A 22,668-nucleotide genomic window follows, 5' to 3' on the forward strand; every position below is an offset into this window, starting at 1 on the left:
TACCTTTACTACCGGTTCGCAACGGGGCCCCGCGCATGCGCTCACTTCACTTGCTCATGTGCTTTTTTGTGCATGCGCAGAAGCGTTCCGATGACATTGGGGTCAGTGGGCAGAGCCTCCTGCCACTTTTACTACCGGTTCTATAGAACTGGTGCGAACCGGGGGCAACCCACCACTGAAGGAGAGGACTAGAATTGGCCACAAATGCACCCTAGAATTGGCCACAAATGCACCTTGTGGTTCCCCACAAGAACATAATAAGACAGCAGAGTCCTGGGAGCCAAGGGAAAATCAGCTTTGCCCAAACTGCATTTCAGAGCCTTCAAAGAGACACTAGATTTTCATACTTCCTTTCTTAATCATTACTGGAAATTGTTAATGGCTTCTTTGGAAATTGAGAAACTTTGGAAAGGAATGTTTCATTACACTGGGTGAATTACTTGACAAATCTTTCATGTAAATCTAAGGATTTTAAAACATTTTTTGTTTGAATAAAATAAAACGACACTTAAAACATTGATTTTAGAAAGTTTATAAACAGATTAAGCGGCTAGAAGAACTGTAATAAGCCTTCTCAGGACAAATTGTTGTCGATTATGAAGAAAACATGTTAACAGGAGAGGCTGAAAGTTGGACAGGAAAAGAAACAAAATTTATAAGATACCTGAGAATGGACAAAGATATCTGACTTTGTAAGAATTTAAGGATATTTTGGTACAATATACTCAGAAATTATTCTGCAGATGGTCTGCTATTATAAATATGGATTTTAAAAATGTTATAGAAGAAGAAAATATCTTACTGGGCAAAACAGTAAGAATCTTACAATGGATCTACAAATTAAACTTTCTGATAAAGTAAAAGGGATATACAAATCTTAAATTGAAGATCGACTTGGATAACTTTTTTTATCTTGGATTTACAAGAGACTTATTAAAGTTGTGAAGGAGTTTCTGAAAAGAAACAAGAGAAAGTTCCTAGGAAATCAATTTTTGACATTATTTAAAAGAACTAAAGATAAATAGTCTTAAAAGTAAAAGGAAAGGAAGGCTAAATTGATTGTTTTGATCAAAGTTAAAATATATATGTTGTATTTCTGGTAGCTCTTAATGGAATTTTTTTTTATTAGGAGCCTATAAAGATTTGTTTATGATAAAAGATAAGATATGGAATGAAAAGAGGGTTAGTTTTTTTGGCTGTATTTTAACAGCAATAAGTTATTGTGCTGAAAATAAAGAAATATAACACTGATTTATTTGATTGAGGGTATACTATGTATGTTATTAATGGTCTTTTGCTGATTAGGAACGAATGACAAAGCTTTATCATTTAGAGAAAAGAGATAACATATGGGGAGATCTTTTGTTGAAATATCAGAGAAGGTGATAAATTACTGAAATTGTACTTGTCTTGAAGGAGGGAAGCATTTTATTTATCTATTTTCTCTGCATTTTATTTTTATTAAATAATTGGTATGGAAATGTTAAAATTCTTGAAGATACAAAGCTGTAACATATAGTGGCATAGCACTTACAGAAAACTAACTAAAAGGGGGGGGGAGTATTTCCTGGATATAATTCTGCACTCAACATTTCTCAAGTAATTTTTTTAATGTTCTAATCTCATTTTAACTAGTATTATTATAGCTCTAATGTTGTTTAATGTTTTTTTTTAATGTTTAGACTTTATTTTTATTTTGCAGTTCCTGATGATGTGTTTGCTCAGAATTACATATGGAAAGGATCCTACAATTATAAAGGCAAAAAGCAGCCAATGACCTTGACTGTTACTCATTTCAATGCATCATCTGGAAGAGTGAATGCGACCCTTACTAATAGCAATATGGAGTTGTTGCTTTCAGGTGGGAACAATTATAAATGTCTATATTTAATTCTCTTAATATGTCTACCAACAGCCTGATCAGAGGTGGGTTTCAGCAGGTTCTGACCAGTTCTGGAGAACTGGTAGAGGAAATTTTGAGTAGTTCAGAGAACCGGTAATAAAAATTCTGACTGGCCCTGCCCTCATCTATTGTCTACCTCCCAAGTCCCAGCTGATCAGGAGGAAATGGGGATTTTGCAGTAACTTTCCCCTAGAATGAGGTGGGAATGGAGATTTTACAGTATCCTTCCCCTGGAGTGGGGAGGGAATGGAGATTTTATAGTATCCTTCTCCTGTCACACCCACCAAGCCATGCCATGCCCACAAAGCCACGCCCACAGAACCGGTAGTAAAAAAAATTTGAAACCACTGAGCCTGATACCCATTTCATGGAAGTGATGATCATTGTAAAGCCCTTCACAGTTTTGATGTTGGATATTTTCAAGACAAACTTATTCAAGTAGAATCTCACCGCTCCATGTGATTTTGTATGGATTGATTGTGCTTGACACTCACACTGAAAGTGATCAGCACACTGAACACATTCAAATGTCTCTCTTAAAACAGTTTCATAAAATGGTGAATGCAGGCCTCTTCAGGAAAGTGCTTGGATCTGTTGGATGGTAGTAGCAGTTTTAATTGTAGTTTAATGAAGAAGATTTGTTGATATTGGTCCTACAAATATTTTGCAGTTGTTCTGTTGTGTTATTCTAAACAAGAATCATGAGGTGAAACATATTTAAGAATGCAATATGGCTTACTCATTTTATTTCTTGTTCTCTCTTATGCATAGAAGCCATCTGCATATCATTAGAACTGCAACTGTCTTTTAACCCTGAACTGGGAAGTCAATAAAATATCTAGAACTGCATGAAAAGCTATGGCCCATAACCTTCAAGAAAGAAGCCTTTTATAATCAGTGAATTGATTCAGGATAATAGTAACCACAGCCGCCAATCAATGTCAACCACTCTGACGTTTCCTGTTTCATTGGAGCTCTTATTACTTATGAGGTTTAGATTTGAGTTTTGCAGAAATTCTTATGTTGAAATGTCTTATTGAAGGGTGGTTATTTCTAAACTGACATGTTTCGAATTGCACTAAATATGCTAATATGCTAAATATGCTAATCACAGGATTATATCTTCTATTTTAAACAGTAGTACCATTTAATGGCTATTGAACAAAGAGACATACGAACCCACACTTGACTACTTAGAAAGACTGGATTTGAACAATTACTTCAAATATTTTGTTCTTATAAAAAAAACAGAAAGCACAATTTGGTATATTTGATTATTTAATGGTCTGTAATTTCTTGCATCAAACTACATTGTAGAGGACATTAGATAATGATTCTGTGAAAAACATTAAACAAGTAAAGCCAAGGGTTTGTGAATGGATAATTGCATGCATTCATGGACGATCCATCCACATAATAACTGGACAAATAAGTATATATAAAAACTCTAGGGGTTTCAAAACAGCATCTCAACCCTTTGATACGATACAGATATTTTGTGACCTAAGAGAATAGATCTATTTTGGATCATCATATAATTCCACAGGCCTATTAAATGAAGACCAATCTCTTTGTCATTGATGTGTGTGTTTGGAAAAAAAAGCATTTGAAAAAGTTCATTAATATGTGAATAATGATGGCTTTGAAGGACAGAGAGAAGGTCCATTACTAAGGCAATGATCAAGTAAACAAAACTTGACAATAGACCAAGAAATGAGGGGTCCTTGGTGTTTTCTAAGCTTGCTTGTTTTGTTTTGGGTTTTTTTGGGGGGCGGGGATTTGCAGATATTTCATTATCCAAATGAGGTGATATCATCAGTGTGAATCGGGAGTGTGATTTACTCTCAGTTTATATTCTAGTGGCTTGCCTGTCAGTGTTGGTGGGAGTGGTCTTGGTGATTCTGTGGTTAGGTTATTTATTATTTAACTTGTTTGGCAGTTCCTTAATTGGGATATAGTTTATTCTTGATTGTTGGTCTGATGTTAATCTTGGTGTTAACCTCTATTCATCTGGGTATTGATTGCTGATGGGGAGGTGTTTTGTCTTTTTGTTCCCTTAGCTTATTGATTGTCTCGTTTGAATTGTATGTAGATATTGTTTATGTCTATGTGCCTATTGATGGCTGATTTATCAGAGTACAAGATTTTCAGGAATTCACTAGGATTTTTGGACTTGGCTTGGTCTAGGATGGTCACAGTTTCACAGTTGAAACTATGATTTAAATCTGCCCATGTGTTGTGAAATTAAAGAGTTTTCACCTTGTTTTCTAACTGCTAGTTGGTGTTCATGAATGTATTCTGGTAGTCTTCTGCCTATTTTTCCTACAGACCAAGAAAGTTGTGTGTGTGAAAAAGGCTCAGATAGCTATCGCTCCCCCAACTCATAAAATTAGGGAGAAAAGAGAGAAATTAGGAAGAATATTCAGACTCCCAAGATTCTGTTACTATAGTTGTTATAATAAAAGTACCTTTAGGTATTTAAGATCTTCTTGACAAACTGAAAATGGGTATGAATACTTAAACATTTTTCCTACTTCTTTTAAAACTCAAATGGGAAAGATATTAGATCTAAGAAATCATATAAATTTGCCAAAACTAGGTAACTTACCTTGGAATTAAAGAGCAGGCAATGTAGCAACATTTCTTTAAAAGGAATCCAGAATTAGATCCATTAGTATAATTCTTGCACTCTAACTAGTCCCAATAAATTGGCAGAAAGCATGATTAATTTAAAATTATTATAAAGAGCAAACCTTGTGGAAAAAGAACTAGCATGTCTTCTATGAAGGAAAATGATGTGTCAGCATTCTTGGAATATTAATAAATATGTGGATAGGATATTTTAAGTAGACATACATGGGGTTTTCACTAACTAGATTAATGGAAGATTCATAACTGATTAAGATGTCTTCATCAGACATTCACAATCTATTCCATTCACTTGGAATATTACATCCAGTTTTGGTTGCCATGATATAAAAAAGATGCTGAAACTCTAGAAAGAGTGCAGAGAAGAGCAACAAAGATGATTAGGGGACTGAAGGCTAAAACATATAAAGAATGGTTGCAGGAATTGCATATGTCTAGTTTAATGGAAAGAAGACTGGAGTGACATGATAGCAGTGTTCCAATTTCTAAGGGGCTGCCACAAAAAAGAGGGGATCAACCTGTTCTCCAAAGCACCACCAGAGCAGGACAAGGAGCAATGGATAAGGAAACTAATCAAGAAGATCAACCAACTAAGGAGAAATTTCCTGACAGTTAGAACAATTAATCAGTGGAAAGAATTGCCTCCAGAAGTTGTGGGTGCTCTAATACTGAAGGTTTTTAAGAAGAGATTGGACAACCATCAAGCACTGAGGCAGTTGGATTTGAAGTTGGACCCTTCCAACTCTGTTACTCTGTTAATTTACAGCATTCTGACTAAACTGGGATAAAGCTAATCCAAGGAAATTAAATTTTTTCAATGCTGTGGTTGCTTTTGTTGTACCAAAACTTCTATTTATTGCAGCAATTTGTTGCTGTATATACAGTATAAGCCACATTATGAAGATTTGAAAGGTATGACAAAAATTTACATAATAATAATGATTTTATTTGTGATTATTAAGCAGTACATTTATCTCGGAATGAGCACTGTTGAACTGAATAGGTTTTATTCTGAATAAATTCATATAGGATTTGATTTCCAATCACAATGTCTTGGATTACTACATAGATATTACCTCAGCAGAAAAAATTGTCCCAGAATATCTTAGAAAAAGTGCTGGAAAATAAGTCTCAGGGTTTGGTCTTGCAGTGCTTCCCAAAACTTTTCCTTCATTACCCCAATGTGCTTATTAGAAAGTTTTATTAAACTTCAAGAACTGGTCATAAGTTTTTTTTTTTTCCTTAAGCACTACTGAAACCTTGAACAGTCCTTGAACCATTGAACAGTCAATGATGATGATCAAAGAGCCGCAATGGCACAGTGGTTAGAGTGCAGTACTGCAGGCTACTTCTTCTGACTGCTGGCTGCCTGCAATTTGGCAGTTCAAATCTCAGTGGATCAGTGGTTAAAAGACACTGAGCTTGTCAGCCTGGGTTCGAGCCTGGAAAGTTGAAAGCCTGGGTTTGAAACCCGAGCATCATGTGACGGAGTGAGCTCTCATTACTTGCCCCAGCTCCTGCTCACCTAGCAGTTTGAAAGTATGCAAATGTGAATAGATAAATAGGTACCACTTCGGTGGGAACTTAACAGTGTTCCGTGTACCTCAGCGTATAGTGATGCTGGCCACATGATCATAGAAGTTTCAAACCATAAGAGGCGCAGTGGTTAGAATGCAGCATTGGAAGCTAATTCTGCTGACTGCCAGGGGTTCGATCTTCACCGGCTCAAGGTTGACTCAGCCTTCCATCTGGGTAAAATGAGGACCCAGATTGTTGAGGGATATATACTGACTCTGTAAAATACTTAGAGAGGTCTGTAAAGCACTGTGAAATGGAGTATAAGTCAAAGTGCTATTGGTATTGCTATCATACTCAGTCAACTGTTGTAACTTTAAACAGTCAATGATCTACTGTATTAGAAAAACAATATCAATAAATGATATTTTTATCATTTCAATGAATTTTGGTCTTAACTGGAATACTTTGGAAGATTTTCAGATATATTTTAGTATGTGGCAATCCTTTTCACCTTAAATGTCCCTGTTGCACTGAGTAATGGGTTGTGTATCATTCTCAAAAGAAAAAAAACCACTTTTACCCAATTCTGGATAATTTACCCAGAGTTGTGAAACACTGAAGAATTTCACACATGTAACTTGGCTGTGTTCAAGATAGAATAGATATAAAGGATGTATCAGAAATGACACTTTGACAAAGGAAAAGAAGAATTCAATTATATTTCTTGCTTCTGTGTAGCAACAGAAACTCCAAAAAAATCTTGATCTCTCAAAAATATGCAAAAAATGTTGCAAAACTATATGATGGTATTAAACTGAGATTATATTAAAATAAGAAATCTTCTCTAATGTTCAAATTGTTTTCATTCTGACCACGTTTCTTGAATCAAGTAATTCATTGCAGATGCATTTTTAAATCAAGCATGGTGCAGTGAGTTTTTTGAGCACAGGTATATCTTGATTAAGAAAAAAGCACTAATACAGGTAAACAATGCATTACACCTAGCATCTCAAGTTACACACAGTTAAATATAGTCTTGTTTCAGGAAGGATGATTAATCACAGGAGATCTATTTACAGAAAGATGTGTGTGTGTGTGTGTGTGTGTGTGTGTGTGTGTATGTATTGGAGGAAAACCTATGAACGTTACAGAGAAAACCATCAAATATGAGTTAGAATTTCTGATTTCAGATCAGGCACATGCAACAATTCCTCTTAAAAAATATCTTAAAAAAAAGAAATATATAGTAAATTATATATTAAATTATATATTAATTTAATATATTAAAAATTAAATTATTTTGTATGTCCATTTATATATTTTAATAGAAATAGAACTCCAGTAATATTAAAGAATAGCTTTCAAGAATGACTTGAGATCTATTGTTGCACAGAATCTCCATACAGAGAAATATTATTATTTAGTAAATTTACATGCTATCCATCTCATTGTCAGGCGATGAGCAGCAAGACTGATCTACTCGCTCTAATTGTAATTTATGCATGGCTACTTTTTGTTTGGTTGGTTTTGATTTTGGTTTTTTTGTTTCATAACAAATTGTGAACTGTTGCTAATTTATATGCTGTCCTTTAACTATGACAGCTATACTTGACAGCTAAGATTTGGATTTCCCCATGCGCAGACATCTGGATTCTTGGAAACTGCTACTTTCCAAATGGAAACTTTCCAGAGATGTAATTTCTGAATCAGAAGGATGTCTCAAAGGAGTGTTGGATGGCTCCTTATGCAAGTCCATTTGCTGTTGAACCTTACAGTGTCTGCAATAGTGCTCAATCATAATTTGCCAAAAAGAATAATACAAGGAATTCTTCGAAGAAAATGATTCATTCATCCTGTTAAAACCTGTCAGTTTAACTTCAGCTTCCAATCTTTTCCTGAACTGAGTAATTATACTGGCAAAGGAAGGAGACATCTGATTATAGCTGAATATCTTCTTCCTTTTGGCCAGTTAAACTTAGACATGGACAATACTGAGAAGTACCATACAATGTAGCTGTAAGGTCTGATATTTTCCCCAACAATCATTTTACCAACCTCAGAAGGATGGAAGGCTGAGTCAATCTTGAGCCAGTCAGAATCGAACTTCTGGTAGTGGGCAGAATTAGCCTTCAATACCACATTCTAACCACTGCACCAGGTCTGATTCTAAATACCTTACAAAGCAAGTGGCTAATCTAATATCTACTGAGAGTTGCCCCAGTGATATAGAAGTTGTTTCTTAAACTTTGAACTTGAAGACATTCTTTGAATTGATCCCCAGGATAGCTGAGGACAGGGGTTTTGTTGGTTTGAATCCATTCAAATTCACTAGCTAAACGAGTATCCTACCCGTTTATAAAGAAGACATTGATACATACTCCTAGGATGACATGTTGAAATAGAAAGCATATATTTTAAGTGGATAATTACTGAAAGTTGTACTATGTTTTTCCCAAAATACGTTTGTGAAAATGCATTTTTAACACAACTAACAGCAACGTTTAAAAAAAGATTAGATATTATGATGATTCAAAGACATCCTTAAATAAACCTTACTTCAGACACACCATCATATGTAAACAAGTTAATTGATTATGTGTCATAAAGTTGACTCTTAGTAAACAGATACATAGCTTTTTTTCCAAGAGCATCTGGTCCCAACTTAGTCCTTCAGGTTTTCCAGTGGTACATCTATTACTGAAATTAAGTCAATTGTTCTTGCTACCCTATCAATCCACAGGTTTCATAGATCTTAGTCCTGTTTTTTCCCCAAGCTGAAAGCATCAGGGATTCACCTAATCTTTTTTTCAAGTAAAGTATGTCTCTGATTTATAGGTATGTCCTAAATGTACAGTAGCCATCCTTTAGAACTGTTGAAGCATACTAGTCAAGATTTCGTCTCTGCAAAGCAAAAAAATTATAGTCTAAACACCATCTTAACATGGAGGTTGAGAATGTTGTTTGGTCTTCTAAATCTACTACTTTTGGTTTTCTAAATCTACTATAGTAGATTTAGAAAACTATTTTAGTGTTTTACAGAGATCAATGTGTTGGCAATGAACATTGAACAAGGGTGCTTTTACATGAATTTTTGCTAATGGCTCCAAATTCTTTCTCTGTATACATTTGGGTTAGGGTTAGAGTTAGGTTAAGTTTTCCTGAAGCATGTTGAAATTACCCTTTGTAAATGACTATACCAATGCATACCTATCTTTAGCGCAGAACTACTTGTTACTTTACTATCTTATTTTATTATTTCCTTATATCCTGGATTTTTTCCTAGATTACAAATTGAGAGAGGGGGAGGGAAGGAGGGAGGGAGGGAGAGAAGGAGGGAGGGAGGGAGGGAGGAAGGAAAACAAAGGATCTATGGGATGATTTTATTCAAGAGAAGGAAGGGAGGGAGGGAAAGAGAGAGAAAGAGGGAGAAAGAAAATGAATGAATGAATGAATGAATGAATGAATGAATGAATGAATGAATGAATGAATGAATGAATATTATGTGGGGGACTTGAGTTGTAAGCTTCCATTGATAAGTGGGAACCTGTACCTGAGATTTTCAGATTCTAGTTTAATTCAGGTTTAACACAGCATCATAATGCCTTTTTCCACCATTATTATTATAATGTACATAAACAAAAGTTTCTGTTTTTATTTCCATAGACCCTTTATTTTCCTCCCTTCCTCCCTGCCTTCCTTCTTTTGAATAAAAGCAAATATAAGCTAAGCTACAGGCAAATTAGTAATAACTGCTTAGAAGAAAAATTATCAGAATGATTTTTGACACTGAATTTGTAGCAAATTTAGTTTGGGTGTGGACAGTGTGTGTGTGTTTGTGTGTGTGTTTGTGTGTGTGCGCGCACAGGCATATAGATATATAATTCTGTTCAATCATGTCCAATTCTCAGGGATTGCCTGGGCAAATCCCTGCTGTTTTCTTAGCAATGTTTTTCAGAAGTGGTTTGCCAGTGCCTCCTTTCCTAGAGAAAGTGATGGATCAAGGTTATCAAACTGGCTTTGTGCCCAAGGTATCAGGCCTCCTGGATTTTGCCTGATGCATTAATCACCATCTTAAATTGACTCTTGTAGTTGTTATGCTTACTGAAATAACTCTGGAACCGACCACTTGCTAAACTGTTGATTCACAACATGCAATTAAATAAATAGATATGCTTTATTTTTTAGTTACCTAAATAGATATACATACATAAGATATAAATATAAAGATATAAATCTTTGATCCTTGTGCCTCCCAATTGCAAAGATGGTCTAAAGAAGATGATTTTGGTTTTGTTTACTGGCTCAGATCAACTATGTTTTATGTTTTACAGGGTTGTATAAAAGTCAAGAAGCCCGTTTAATGCTCCATATATATCTCATTAAAGCACCATACCATACTTCTGTGAACAAACTGAAAGACGACAAATGGGCAATGGATGGCTTTGTGAGTATACTTCTGGCAAAATCCAATGTGTCTTAATAAAAAATGATGACTTGTGCATGAGACCAGAAAGAAGTCATTTTTTTAAAAAAATGAAAGTTTAATTAGGAATGTTGAAAAATAGGCTTGCACAGGCACTTGCTGACAAGACAAGAACAAATGTTGGTATTATAGGTTAGTGGCATTCTTAAAGGTCATGGGAAATGCCATTGATTGGATTCAAAGGTAGACTAGTATGCAGGCAATATATACATTATGGATGACTACTTTCTTGCCTATAAATTTGTATTAGAAAACCACGTCCTTACATATTCATAGAATGGATACACATAGAACGGGTACACTAAGTTGCATTTATACCTGGTACACCTGGTTTATACTTACCAGGATGCAGTGTAACATTGATTAATAAGGAAAGATGTAACACAACATTACAATTTGAAAATGGGAATAATAGCCTGATTTTCTTTCAAGCATCTATGTCCACATCAGTCAGTGCAGTACTGTATCAGTGATTAGTACTTTGCAAAATAGAGACCCTGATAAGTGTGCTTTGTTTCTATTGCAAAGTATACAGTACTATTACTTTCTAGGTTGATTGTAATGCTAACATTGTAGTAGTTAGTAGTGCAAATAGATTACATTTTTACGTGATCATGTAGAAACCCTACATTCCTGTAAGCTTTATAATTGACAAAAGATCAACATGCAGTGTTATTTATAACAATACAAATTAATAGATTAAAGCAGCAATATTGCAAAGACAAATTAAAGTGTGATGTGATAAATTTTCTATCGGTAACCTAATTCAAAATATATTTATTGGTTTGATTTCAGTTAAAACTGTTAATACTTTTAAAACTTTTAAAAGCTCTCAAAATAAGAAAGAATCTAATAAATTTAAAACATTGATTAAAAAAAAAAGGCTAAACTAAGCACTGAATTTCAATGGCAAATGCCTGGGGACACAGATTCTCATCTTTGCAGGTTTTCTAAAGACTGCAAGAGTGGAGGGTATAAGGCCTTCCAAAAGGGTGAAACAATACAGAAGAATAATGCTAGAACAATATATTTCTAATTGGGGGGGGCATCTTAAATCAAATCAAAGCTAGATTTTATTTATGCTCAAGACCAAAGAGGAATCTTAAAACATTTTTAAAAGTCTAGGTGGCAATACCTATCTGAATTGACTGTTCCAAATAAAAATTGGGTAGTATTTAGAAAAGAAACACCAAGGAATATCTCAGAGGAAGTAAATACTAATGACAATCATATCCCTATTGTCTTTAAAGCTGTCATGAATCAAAGTCAACTAAAAATAATCTTTGCTACTACAGAAACATAAGACTATTCATTAGATGTTGAAGTTAGCTATTTTGTGAAACATAAAAACAGACAAATGATTTTTTTTCTCTAATTGCTTTATACATGGTTTTAGATACTAATAAAATTATAAGACACTTAAGGCCAGATAAAGAAGACAACAAGCAAAGATTTTAAAAATCCGTTGGCTCAACTACCAATAAGAATAGTGGATTTTTTCCCCTTTTTTTCTTTCTTTTCCATATTCTTCAAGTATTTTTAATATGTCTATTCTAGATCTTTGTGTATTATTTCCCCGTTTTTCCTTTTTGCTTTTTTTATACTGTTTTTAATTTTTTTGAGTATCTTTTAAAATAAAATAAGTAAATGCAACTACTTCCAAATCATCATGGAGAAAATCTATCAGTGTGATAGTTAGGAGTTGACAATGACTTGATGACATATAATCAACTGAGCATTTCCAGATCAAAGAAATCTAATATCACTAACAATAAGAAAATATATAAGTAACTAAATGGCGAAAGTGATTTTTTTCCAGATTGAAAAAAATCTAATAAGCTTTTCAAGTTGCTACTTGAAACATCTTTCTTTTTATTATTCTACATAGGTTTCTGCAGAACCTGATGGTGCAACTTACGTTTTTCAAGGATTTATTCAGGGTAAAGATTATGGTCAGTTTGGACTTCAAAGATTAGGTAAGCTGATGCTTTTAATTTAGACACAGTCAAACATTTTGCAGTCATTTGAAATCAACAAAGATGGGCTGATGGAATCTTCCTACACTTACTGCTTCTGATAAAATTCTGGAAGGCATTCTATACATGTGTATTTTTTTTACTTGGAGATGTTTAGAAATTGAGAAGAGTAACGCTACATCCTTTGCCTCAGTAACTGATTCCATTTGAATTATGAATGACTTTTTTGATAGATTCACAGATACTATTTCAAGAAAAGCTAATTCCAGTCCTAGACTGGAAACTGAAAGTATCTACATATGACACTTTTTCCCGTAGCCAAACTGTACTAAACTAATTTTAAGTTTAGACTCCAAAATATTTTGAAAACAGGATGGTGTTTTTCACCAAAGGTACATTAGAAAGTACATGATCTGGGATATCCCAACCAATTCAAGATTTCATCAAAATAGAGAAATGTGCATTGTGATGTCATAATACCAAGTTGGTTAGTATGTGCCTAAAGCAATTGAGTTTATATAGTGATGTTAAGATGCACATTTTGTTACTTGCCTCCTAGCCAATACTACAGACTCCCTTGATGGGCAGCCTAGTTAGATTAGATGATGGTCAGTTATCTGTATTTAACCAAAGTTCTGCTGATGAGAATGCATTTCCAGCATTTGGCATTTAGATACACGGAGACTATAAAACTATGAATAGTCTCAAATATTAGTTAAATGTATAATTCAGTAAGGTACGGTATTTTATTTCATCTTGGTTATGTACAATGGAAATTTTCTTAGATTCTTCCCTCCCGGCAATTTCTATTGTTCATTGTGTAATTTTGTTGAAATATTATACTTATTTCTGTACTTAAGTTGCTTAATTACAAATTTGCTATTCAAAATTTCATTACAGCAGACATCTACTCCCTTTCAAATGCTTGTAGAAAGTTTGTGCTCGAGGGAAAGACCATTTCTGTGAGATAGATAGATAGATAGATGATGGATGGATGCTAAATGGGTATAAACAGGTGAAATTATTTGCCATTTTCCCCTCTAAAGACAAAAAAAGAAAACTGTTTTAATATGATATAGTGGCAGCCCAAATTACTGTATCTGATTCAGCACCTACAAACATAAATGGTAAAGTCTAGGTGTATGCTTTCGCTTATCCAAACATAATGTTTTTTTATTAGCCTTTTAAAGGAGAACTCTGGGAGCAATTTTGAAATTTATGTGATGCGCTTTGCTCTACATGCGTGTCTGCTTACCTTTTCTTCCAAATTCCTAAGTACTAATAAAATATAATTGCCTGCATCCATAAGCATATAAAAAACAGGAGAAATGGGTAAAAGAAAATATTAAGCTGTAATTATTAGAGTCAATTTCTGTATAGTGGCACTTTTTTTCCCTTCTTAATTGAACACTTCTATTGCTAAGTGTACTTATTCCTCAGGCACTAGAATCCCATTTAGCACAAACTGAATGGTCTTCCAAGAAGAATTTGTTATCTTGGCAGTAATCTTCCCTCCCTTTTTGCGTGAGCATTTTTAAGTATTACCCAGCCCACTTTATAACAGATTTAAAAAGCAAACACAATCTGCATCTATATTGTTTATTTTTGCCTAGGTTTTCGCCTGTGTTTGCCTTGTTTGGTCCATAACTGACTTCACCATGGAATTCTCCTGTTCAGAGAAGATCTGCAATTTAGGCATTGTTTTAGATTCAAAGTTTCTGCTCTGGGAGCAGATAATATGTGTGGTCAGGAGCCCTATGTACAGTTACAACTTGTTTTCTAGTTGCAATGGTTCCTGGATTGGAAAGTCCTACGTACACTTGTCTGCTAACTGTAGTGATTTGGATTGGGCAGCCCTACTCAAAAGATACCCTTGCTCTAGTCACTTTCCATTTGGATTACTATAATACAATGGGTGTCATACTCGATCGCATCACTTATTGTGATATATCACATTTTTTGCCTTTTCGGAGCCGGGGTGGACATGGCCTGTGTGTGACGCATCTGGCCCATGGGCCGCCAATTTGACCAACCTGCGTAACACATGGGGACACTCTTAACAAGCATTTGGCAGTACAAGTGGTACAAAATGCAGACTGGACAGTGATGGATGCATACTTGGGTGACTCTATTGCTTTGGGAACAGCATTGGTTGCCAATTGATTACTACATGCAATTAAAGTTGTTGGTTGTGACCATTAAAACTTTATATGGCTGGGGATCATATTCACCAATATTTGTCTCCCCATTTAAGCAGTTTCCTTATTTGATCGAGAAACTCATCTGTATGAGAATGTTGTCTGACGAGAGCAAGGAAAAGAATATTTTTAGATGGCATTCCTATGCTTTGAAATTCTTTCCTTATTCCCTTCTGAGTTTTGTGAAAGCTGTTAAGACCTAGCATTTCCATTTAGCCCAGGAGGAAGGCATTTTTTTGACTTCAGAAGAACCTGGTGGATGTATGACCCATGTCTTTTTCCTCCTTTGTTCCTTGTAAGGTTGTGTGGATTTTTTTTTTCCCTCTGGATGCGTATATTCATTTTTGGAAGGGTTCTTTTTATGATATTATTAAATGTTAGTCATCATTCCATCAGATGGAATCAGATAGCATAAACCATGTACGTAAATGAATAAACAAATGTAGGGGACAGAAATGGAACTGTGAAGTTGTAAAATTGTGAGGAAGTTTGAAGAGACAAAGAATGCATGAACTGATTGGGCTTCATTTAATTGCCCTTGTAGGAAGAGAAAGCATGTGGAATTATTCACACTTTTGAAGGATCTTTTACTTGAAACAAGGTAGAACAGGCATGTCAAACTCACGTCATCACCGTGGTGTCACGTGATATATTGAGACTTTGCTAAACTGGGCGTGGCCAGTGCGTGACACATCCGGTCCAAGGGATGGGAGTTTGACAGCCCTAAGGTAGAGGAAAGATTTTTACAGAAAGAAATGCAAGAAATATGCCTTAATCACAACTTAAGCAACTTAATCACAACTTTGTTATCTAGCCAGTTGTGTTTAATTTGTGCAAGCTAGTAAATTGACTGTTTTCTTCCTGCAAGGCATCATTCTGGTACTTGGCTGGGATAGTCAGTATAGAGGATGATTATACAACCAAATTGCATATTTCATATCAGAAAGAGGCAGGGTTTGATTGTATAGTCACAGCCAGTAGTTTGACTTTCTGACCACCCTGATGTTAATTATATATGTTCATTTCAAACAGATGCATCTCTTGCAGGAGGACGGTATCTTGTTATGGAAGCTGTTCAACTGGGAGTAATTACTCTTTTAATAGATTGCAAAAGAACCTGCTCTTATAAGTGTGGAACCAGGAACAAATTAAGCACTGAAGCCAGTCTCCTGCATCTGGCATTGGGCATGGGGAACCTCACCAAATAGAAGCAGATGAATAATTATCTTCATAACTCCCCCCCATAATTTAGATAATAACCCAGGACATAAATATGACTTGATGTAATCCAAATGCTGTTGCAAACCTACTTGGGTGGAAAGAAACCAAATATTTTGGTTCATAAATTGCTTTTGTTTTTGAAAGTACTCTGCATCACATTTTGATTATCAGCTAGAAAGAGCAGGAACTCACATCTCAAATATATGGGTGATTCACTTTGTTTAGTTTGCAAAATAATTGGAAATAGTGGTGCATTATAGAACAATAAACAAATTGTGCATTTGTATAATATACATGTGTCTAAATATTTATAAATATTTGGAACACATATTTTCCCATGACAGTAGTAACAGAAATAATGTTTATCTTTATCTTTTGTTTTCTTTTGTTTTGCCAGGACTTAATACGTCTAAAGGATCAAATTCATTAAATCAATCACATGGTACAAACAGCAGTTCTGTGGCCATTGCTATTCTCGTGCCTTTTTTTGCCCTTATTTTAGCAGGCTTTGGATTTTACCTTTATAAACAAAGGTGGGTGGAATATACATCTATTTTATATGCGTATGATATATATGCATGTGTGTGTGTAGGGAGGGAGGGAGGGAGATTAAAAAAAGTATCATCTGAACAAATCAGAGATTAAAATTCATCTTCTGAAATTCTCCCATTCCTTTGTACCTCATGCGTAAGGTTACATATTTTAGTAATCATGTTTTCCACAAACTCAACAACACTACCATTATTTACATTGTTTGTCTTGACAATTATTCAGGCATTTTTCTATGGTCATTGATTATAGAATCTAGGCTGTATGGAGAATGGTTTTTTGTTTTTGTTTTTTTGTTTGTTTTTTGTTTTGGACCTAATTATGAAATCTTGCGAGGGTCATCCAGGTATCCAATCTATCAATCTATCTATATTTCTAAAAATGCATTCAGGGAAACTACCAATTTGCATTAAAAATAATATATAATTAAATCAAAATTTACATTGCATATAGGAAACACAGCAGAATACAGGAATTTCATATTTATGATGTACAGTACTGCTTCCTTTTCAAGTACTGATAAAAAATATACATAAAAGTAAGAGAATAAAAATCTTATATTTCAAATTGTTCTGAGTGAAAAGCAAATTGTGATTAGCACAGCAATCATGAAATAACAATGCTCATCCTAGATTACAATAACCTACATCAATAGGCTGAGTCATAACCCTAACCCTAAATTTTGTGTGTATACCAATCTCATCTTGTTCAGGTTATGCTATCAGAGGAATATATTAGTGCAGATTTCTTTAGGGCATGGGTACTATCTAAATTGTATCACAACTATTTCTGATAATTCCAATTATCCAATTAGCTGTCCTTGGAGAACGGACCTATGAAAAGCCACAAAAACTATTCCCAGGAAGCATAGAATAGAATTTCAGATCAAAATTAGTTCTTTCTCTGTTCTCAAGGGTGAAAGTGCCTAGGTCCATGATGGCAAACCTATGGCACATGTGCCAAAGGTGGCACACAGAGCCATATCTGTGGGCACATGAGCATTGCCCTAGCTCAGCTCCAGCATGCATGCGCGCGCCGGCCAGCTGATTTTCAGCCTTCCAAGCCCACCAGAAGTAAGGAAATGGGCCGTTTCGGGCCTCTGGCGGGGGTGGGGTGGGGAAGGATGTTTTCGTCCTTCCCAGGCTCCTAGAAAGCCTCTGTACCATTTAAAAGATTAATAGAGTTGGAAGGTACCTTGTAGGTCATCTAGTCCAACCCCTCTGCCAAGTAGGAGACTCTACACCATTTCTGACAAATGACAATCTCTTCTTGAAACCAGTGATGAAGCTCCCACAACTTCTGAAGGCAAGCTGTTCCATTCTTTGATTGTTCTCACTGTCAGAAAATTTCTCCTTATTTCTAGGTTGAATCTCTCCTTGATCAGTTTCCATCCATTATTCCTTGTCTGGCCTTTGGGTGCTTTTGGAAATAGCTTGACCCCTTCCTCTCTGTGGCAGCCCCTCAAATATTGGAAGACTGCTATCATGCCTCCCCTGGTCCTTCTCTTCACTAGACTAGCCATGCCGAGTACCTGTAACAATTTTTTGTATGTTTTAGCATCCAATCCCCTAATCATCTTTGTTGCTCTTCTCTGCACACTTTCTAGAGTTTAACCAACATAGAGTGTGGTGATCAAAACTGGATGCAGTATTCTAGGTGTGGTCTTACTAAAGCTTTACAGAGTGGTATTAGTACCTCACTTGATCCTGATTGAATCCCTCTGTTAATGCAAAAGGATGTTAATAGTTGGTTTAGCTGTAGACATCACCATTACCACTTTTCTCTTCAGCATGACCCCTGAACTGCCATTGCTCTTCCCCATAGTTGTGCCTTCCATTCTGATTGTTTCTTTTCCCAAAGAGCTCAATATAAAATGGTTCTGAAATAAATCTGCTCTACAGAACACAGAAGCAGGACAAGGAACATTGGGCATCTTTCCAATGCCAACTGAGGCCATATCTTTGATTGGCAATGGAAGCCAATGTCTTCTCGGATCTCTACAATGCTTTAGCATTGATATTTGTCATGTTGTCATGGTTGGTTGGGAAGTAGAAATATTGTTTTCCCTTTCTGAATTAGACTGTTCTCTAATTAATGTTTCCTAACACACTTACTCTGCTATGACTGTTAAGTTTTAAGTTTTATTTAATTGTTTAAAAACATGGTTTGCAGGAACCAGCTAGAAAACACTCTGCTTGATGACAAAAGTCCACTCTAAATGTGTTCTCTATTAATGGGAATACATTTGAAAAGTATATAGAACATCTAAATGGTGTTGACCAGTCTGTACTATTATGATGCAGCTGAAATATTTACCCCTTGTACATCTTATTACTTTCTTCATAATAAATTAAAATCACTTATGAAAAGTCTTCCATCTACATTAACTTCCTTTCACAACTGTCAGAGATGCTTTGTAGATAAAGTCATTGTTTCACATTATACCTTTACTTTCAGGGTTTTTTTTTTTTTTTTTTTTTTGGAACTATTGTAAATTACTGCCCTTTAGAGAGAAGCAAGATATTCAAATGTCCTGATGCCTTGGAACACTGCAGTAATAATGGCTTTGCTGTGTACTTCACATATTGCCTATATTTCGTTTTTGACATGTACAGTATTGTGAATTGTATTCCTTGCATCATTTATCTTACATCAGCCATAAGTGCCATGAATAGTTTTATTACAGACAGCTGTTGCATAGCCATCATTGGCAATTCAGCTCCTATCAGTTTATGCTGTCACTACAGACTTTTGTCCAAGATTTATCCTACTGTTCTCACCTGGGAGATAGTTGTGCATAAAATACCTAAACCAATGTCATGATCCTTTGATCAATCTTTTTCCAGTTCATATAAAATCTTGGGTTTTTTTGTGAACATTTTAGTCCTATCAGATATGAGTAATGAGGTAGGCTAATGTTTATAAATGTAAGCTTCCACATGAAAATGTGTGCATCTATTGTAGAATATCAAATAATGAAGCCATGGTGGCTTAGTGGTTAGAATGCAGTTGTTGTTAGTTGCGAAGACGTGTCCAACCCATCGTGACCCCTTGGATATCATTCCTCCAGGCCTTCCTGTCCTGTACCATCCTCTGGAGTCCATTTAAGCTCACCCCTACTGCTTCAGTAACTCCATCCAGCCACCTCGTTCTCTGCCATCACCTTCTTCTTTTACCCTCAGTCTTTCTCAGCATTAGGTTCTTCTCCAGTGAGTCCTTCCTTCTCATTAAGTGGCCAAATTATTTCAGTTTCATCTTCAGGATCTGGCCTTCTAAAGAGCAGTCAGGGTTAATCTCCTGTAGGACTGACAGGTTTGATCACCTTGCAGTTCAAGGGACTCGCAGGAGTCTTCTCCAGCATCATAGTTCAAAGGCCTCCATTCTATGACACTCTAGAATGCAGTACTGCAGGCTAACTTTGCCCACTGCCAGGAGTTTGATCCCAACCAGCTCAAAGTTGACTCTCCATCCTTCCCAAGGTCAGTAAACGAGGACCCAGATTATTGGGGACAATATGCTGACATTGTAAACCCCCTCAGAAAGTGCTGCAAAGTCCAAGTGCTATTGCTAGGCGCTATTGCTATAATATTCTTTTGGCACTGCAGCACAATCAAATAAAATCCAAAGTTATTCTGTGCTTTCCATCTGAGATCTACACATTTCTAACACTCCCAGAATTATCTAACAAGCTCTTTCTAACATCATCAAATGCAATCATTTAAGGCTCTAGAGAAATGGAACAATTTTTATTGTTGTACGCTGCCCAGACTCACTTTCCATGATATGGACAGCCATACAAATTTGATTAATAAATAATAATAAAAAATCTCCTGAAGTCCAGTATCTCAGGTACGGCTTTGATCAATACATTTGCTAAGAATCCTTCCTCTAATCCATATGACTGTGCTAGGCAGTAGCAGGATTGTTACTACACATTCTGTACTGTCATCTAGTCTGCATGTGATAGCTTACAGAGAATATAAAAGAGAATCTCCTGAAGCTTAGTTTAGCTGTGTTTGACTTTCCTTCAGCTTAGTCATATCAGATCTTGGATCAAGTAGAAACTTTGGTTGAGCCTGGGAAGCTTTACTGAGATGTATCATATGGGCAAGCGCAGAGAAGTACTTTGCTGCAGCCGATGCCTGCGCATAACTATTACATCTTTCTAGGCTTGGGCAAGAAGTAAGCACAATTTTCAGCAAACATTGCCTTATTAATTGGTTTCCGATATATCAGAATTGGACCGTTGCTGTTGATTCTTATCCATAGAAACTTTTATAATCTGAATGCAGGATTTTTGAGAGAGAGAGACATCCTTTTCATCCAAAAAATAAAGATTCATTATTTATATACATCTTTAACATTTTGTGTCACATTAAATAATTTAATTCACAAATTGATTTAAGTCTATGTTTAGTCTCTTCTGCACAATGTTCTCTAGTGTTGTTCTCCTTTGTGAAAGCTAGCAAGATAGTACGCTAGCATAACAAATTTGCTGCCTGCCTGTGGCAGATGAGAGATTCTGTCTGCAAAAGGAGTGGGGTGAGGCAGGCTAGAAAAATGCCTCTTTAGGTGCCAGATCATCTGCAATCAATTCTCCAAGCCCATGGAGCAATTGTAGGAATACAAAATTGGCACTAAAAGCGCCATTATCCCCTACTTTTCTCTTCCCATTTTCTTGCCACCCATGATAAGAGATGCAGAAGACAACAAAACATTCTCTTTACAACACTTCTCTTGGTAGGTTAAGCAGAGGGAAGCAAGACATTGATCTTTAGTGGGCAGAAGATGTTCTCCTGTGACAACTAATCCCTATATTGGGATGTACTTTTGACACATGTCCACCTGTCTTCCAGAAGGCTGATGGGCACTTATCAAAAAGTGCACCTTTCCAACCTTCTGAATCAGACTCTTGTGTATTCTCTGCTAGGTCTGATGGATAGGCTTACCTATATCTGCAGTGGTGACTAAGTGGTGTCTTCTTTATACATGCATGCACTAATACATAACTTTGATCATTTCCCCAAACCCTGTAGTTTGGGGACCTGCTGCTAGGTCTGATGAAGTTGTTAGGAAAACGTGGAGGGTTGATTGTCTGGCATGGTGAATGAGCCCCAATTCTGCTGTCAAAAAATGGTTGGCTGCAAAAAATCATTGATCACAGAGGCTATGTTTGCCACAGCCTCAAGTGCCCAAAAAGGAGCAAGGCACATATCTAAATATACCTCAATAGCCTGACTTGCAAGGATTGTGTCAGCTGAAAGGGAAAGTGCCACATTAAAACTAGGGGGGTTGGGGAAGAGAGAGAAAGAGAGCATTGTAGGCCAGGGTGACTGAAAGATGATCTAATTTGTGTCTGTCTTTCTGAAATGTATCTTCCAGTCATGGTTAGAGGCTCCTAAAGAAGCACCTTTTCTTGAAACACATTTCCTTGGAAGCAAAATTATAAAATCCTTTTACTACAATTATCCCAAAGGTGCTTTTCTAAAAGGCACAACTGGACTTTCTTGGTTTTTTTTTCTTTGAAAACATTTCATTTCTAATCCAAGTTCTGAAGAAGCTTCTTGGGTGAGAAGCAAAATGTTTTCAACCAGAGGAAAAAAACCCCAAGAAAAATCCAATTGCCTTTTGAAAAAGCTCCTTTGGGACAACCATGACCGGAATGATTGAGAATCTTCCCAGGCATTTTACTACAAGTAATTTTCTGTTCTTATATGCTGATTTGTGACTGTAATAATCATTTGATTTAATCTTCTGTTCTTCTGCCATTTGCCACAGAACTGCACCGAAAACACAGTATACTGGTTGCTCTGTACATGAAAATAACAATGGACAAGCTGCTTTTGAAAACCCCATGTATGACACCAACGCAAAATCTGTCGAAGGGAAGGCTGTGCGATTTGATCCAAACCTGAACACAGTTTGCACAATGGTATAACATTGCGATGACCTGACTGCAATGGTTTGAAGATTGAAACGTGGTCGTAGTGGACCTATCGTTCACTGGTTTTTAAAAGAAAAAAGAAAAAGAAAAGCACATTTTTCAGGATTTCCTGGATCACCTTCTCCTGAGGATGAGACAGAGACTAGAGTGGGTTTCTTTTTTTCATAAATATATATTGACTTCATGGTTACTGTGGAGTATTTTACAGAACGTCTGCTGCACTCCAT

The 22,668-nt window shown here is 35.9% G+C and overlaps 1 protein-coding gene across 1 annotated transcript in view; it reads left to right on the plus strand.

Annotated features, from left to right (window-relative positions):
• CSMD3 (CUB and Sushi multiple domains 3) overlaps positions 1–22,435 on the plus strand; it is a 700,075-nt gene extending 677,640 nt beyond the window's left edge. The window contains exons 66-70 of the mRNA XM_070942050.1: positions 1,703–1,861; positions 10,402–10,514; positions 12,442–12,529; positions 16,346–16,481; positions 22,276–22,435. Coding sequence (XP_070798151.1) covers positions 1,703–1,861; positions 10,402–10,514; positions 12,442–12,529; positions 16,346–16,481; positions 22,276–22,435 — 656 coding nt within the window. The remainder of the gene's footprint in view (positions 1–1,702; positions 1,862–10,401; positions 10,515–12,441; positions 12,530–16,345; positions 16,482–22,275) is intronic.
• The last annotated feature ends 233 nt before the right edge of the window (positions 22,436–22,668 follow it).

This window comes from Pituophis catenifer, unplaced genomic scaffold (assembly GCF_029215685.1).
Source record: "Pituophis catenifer annectens isolate HBS135680 unplaced genomic scaffold, rPitCat1.0.hap2 SCAF_3, whole genome shotgun sequence".
NCBI lineage: Eukaryota > Metazoa > Chordata > Lepidosauria > Squamata > Colubridae > Pituophis > Pituophis catenifer.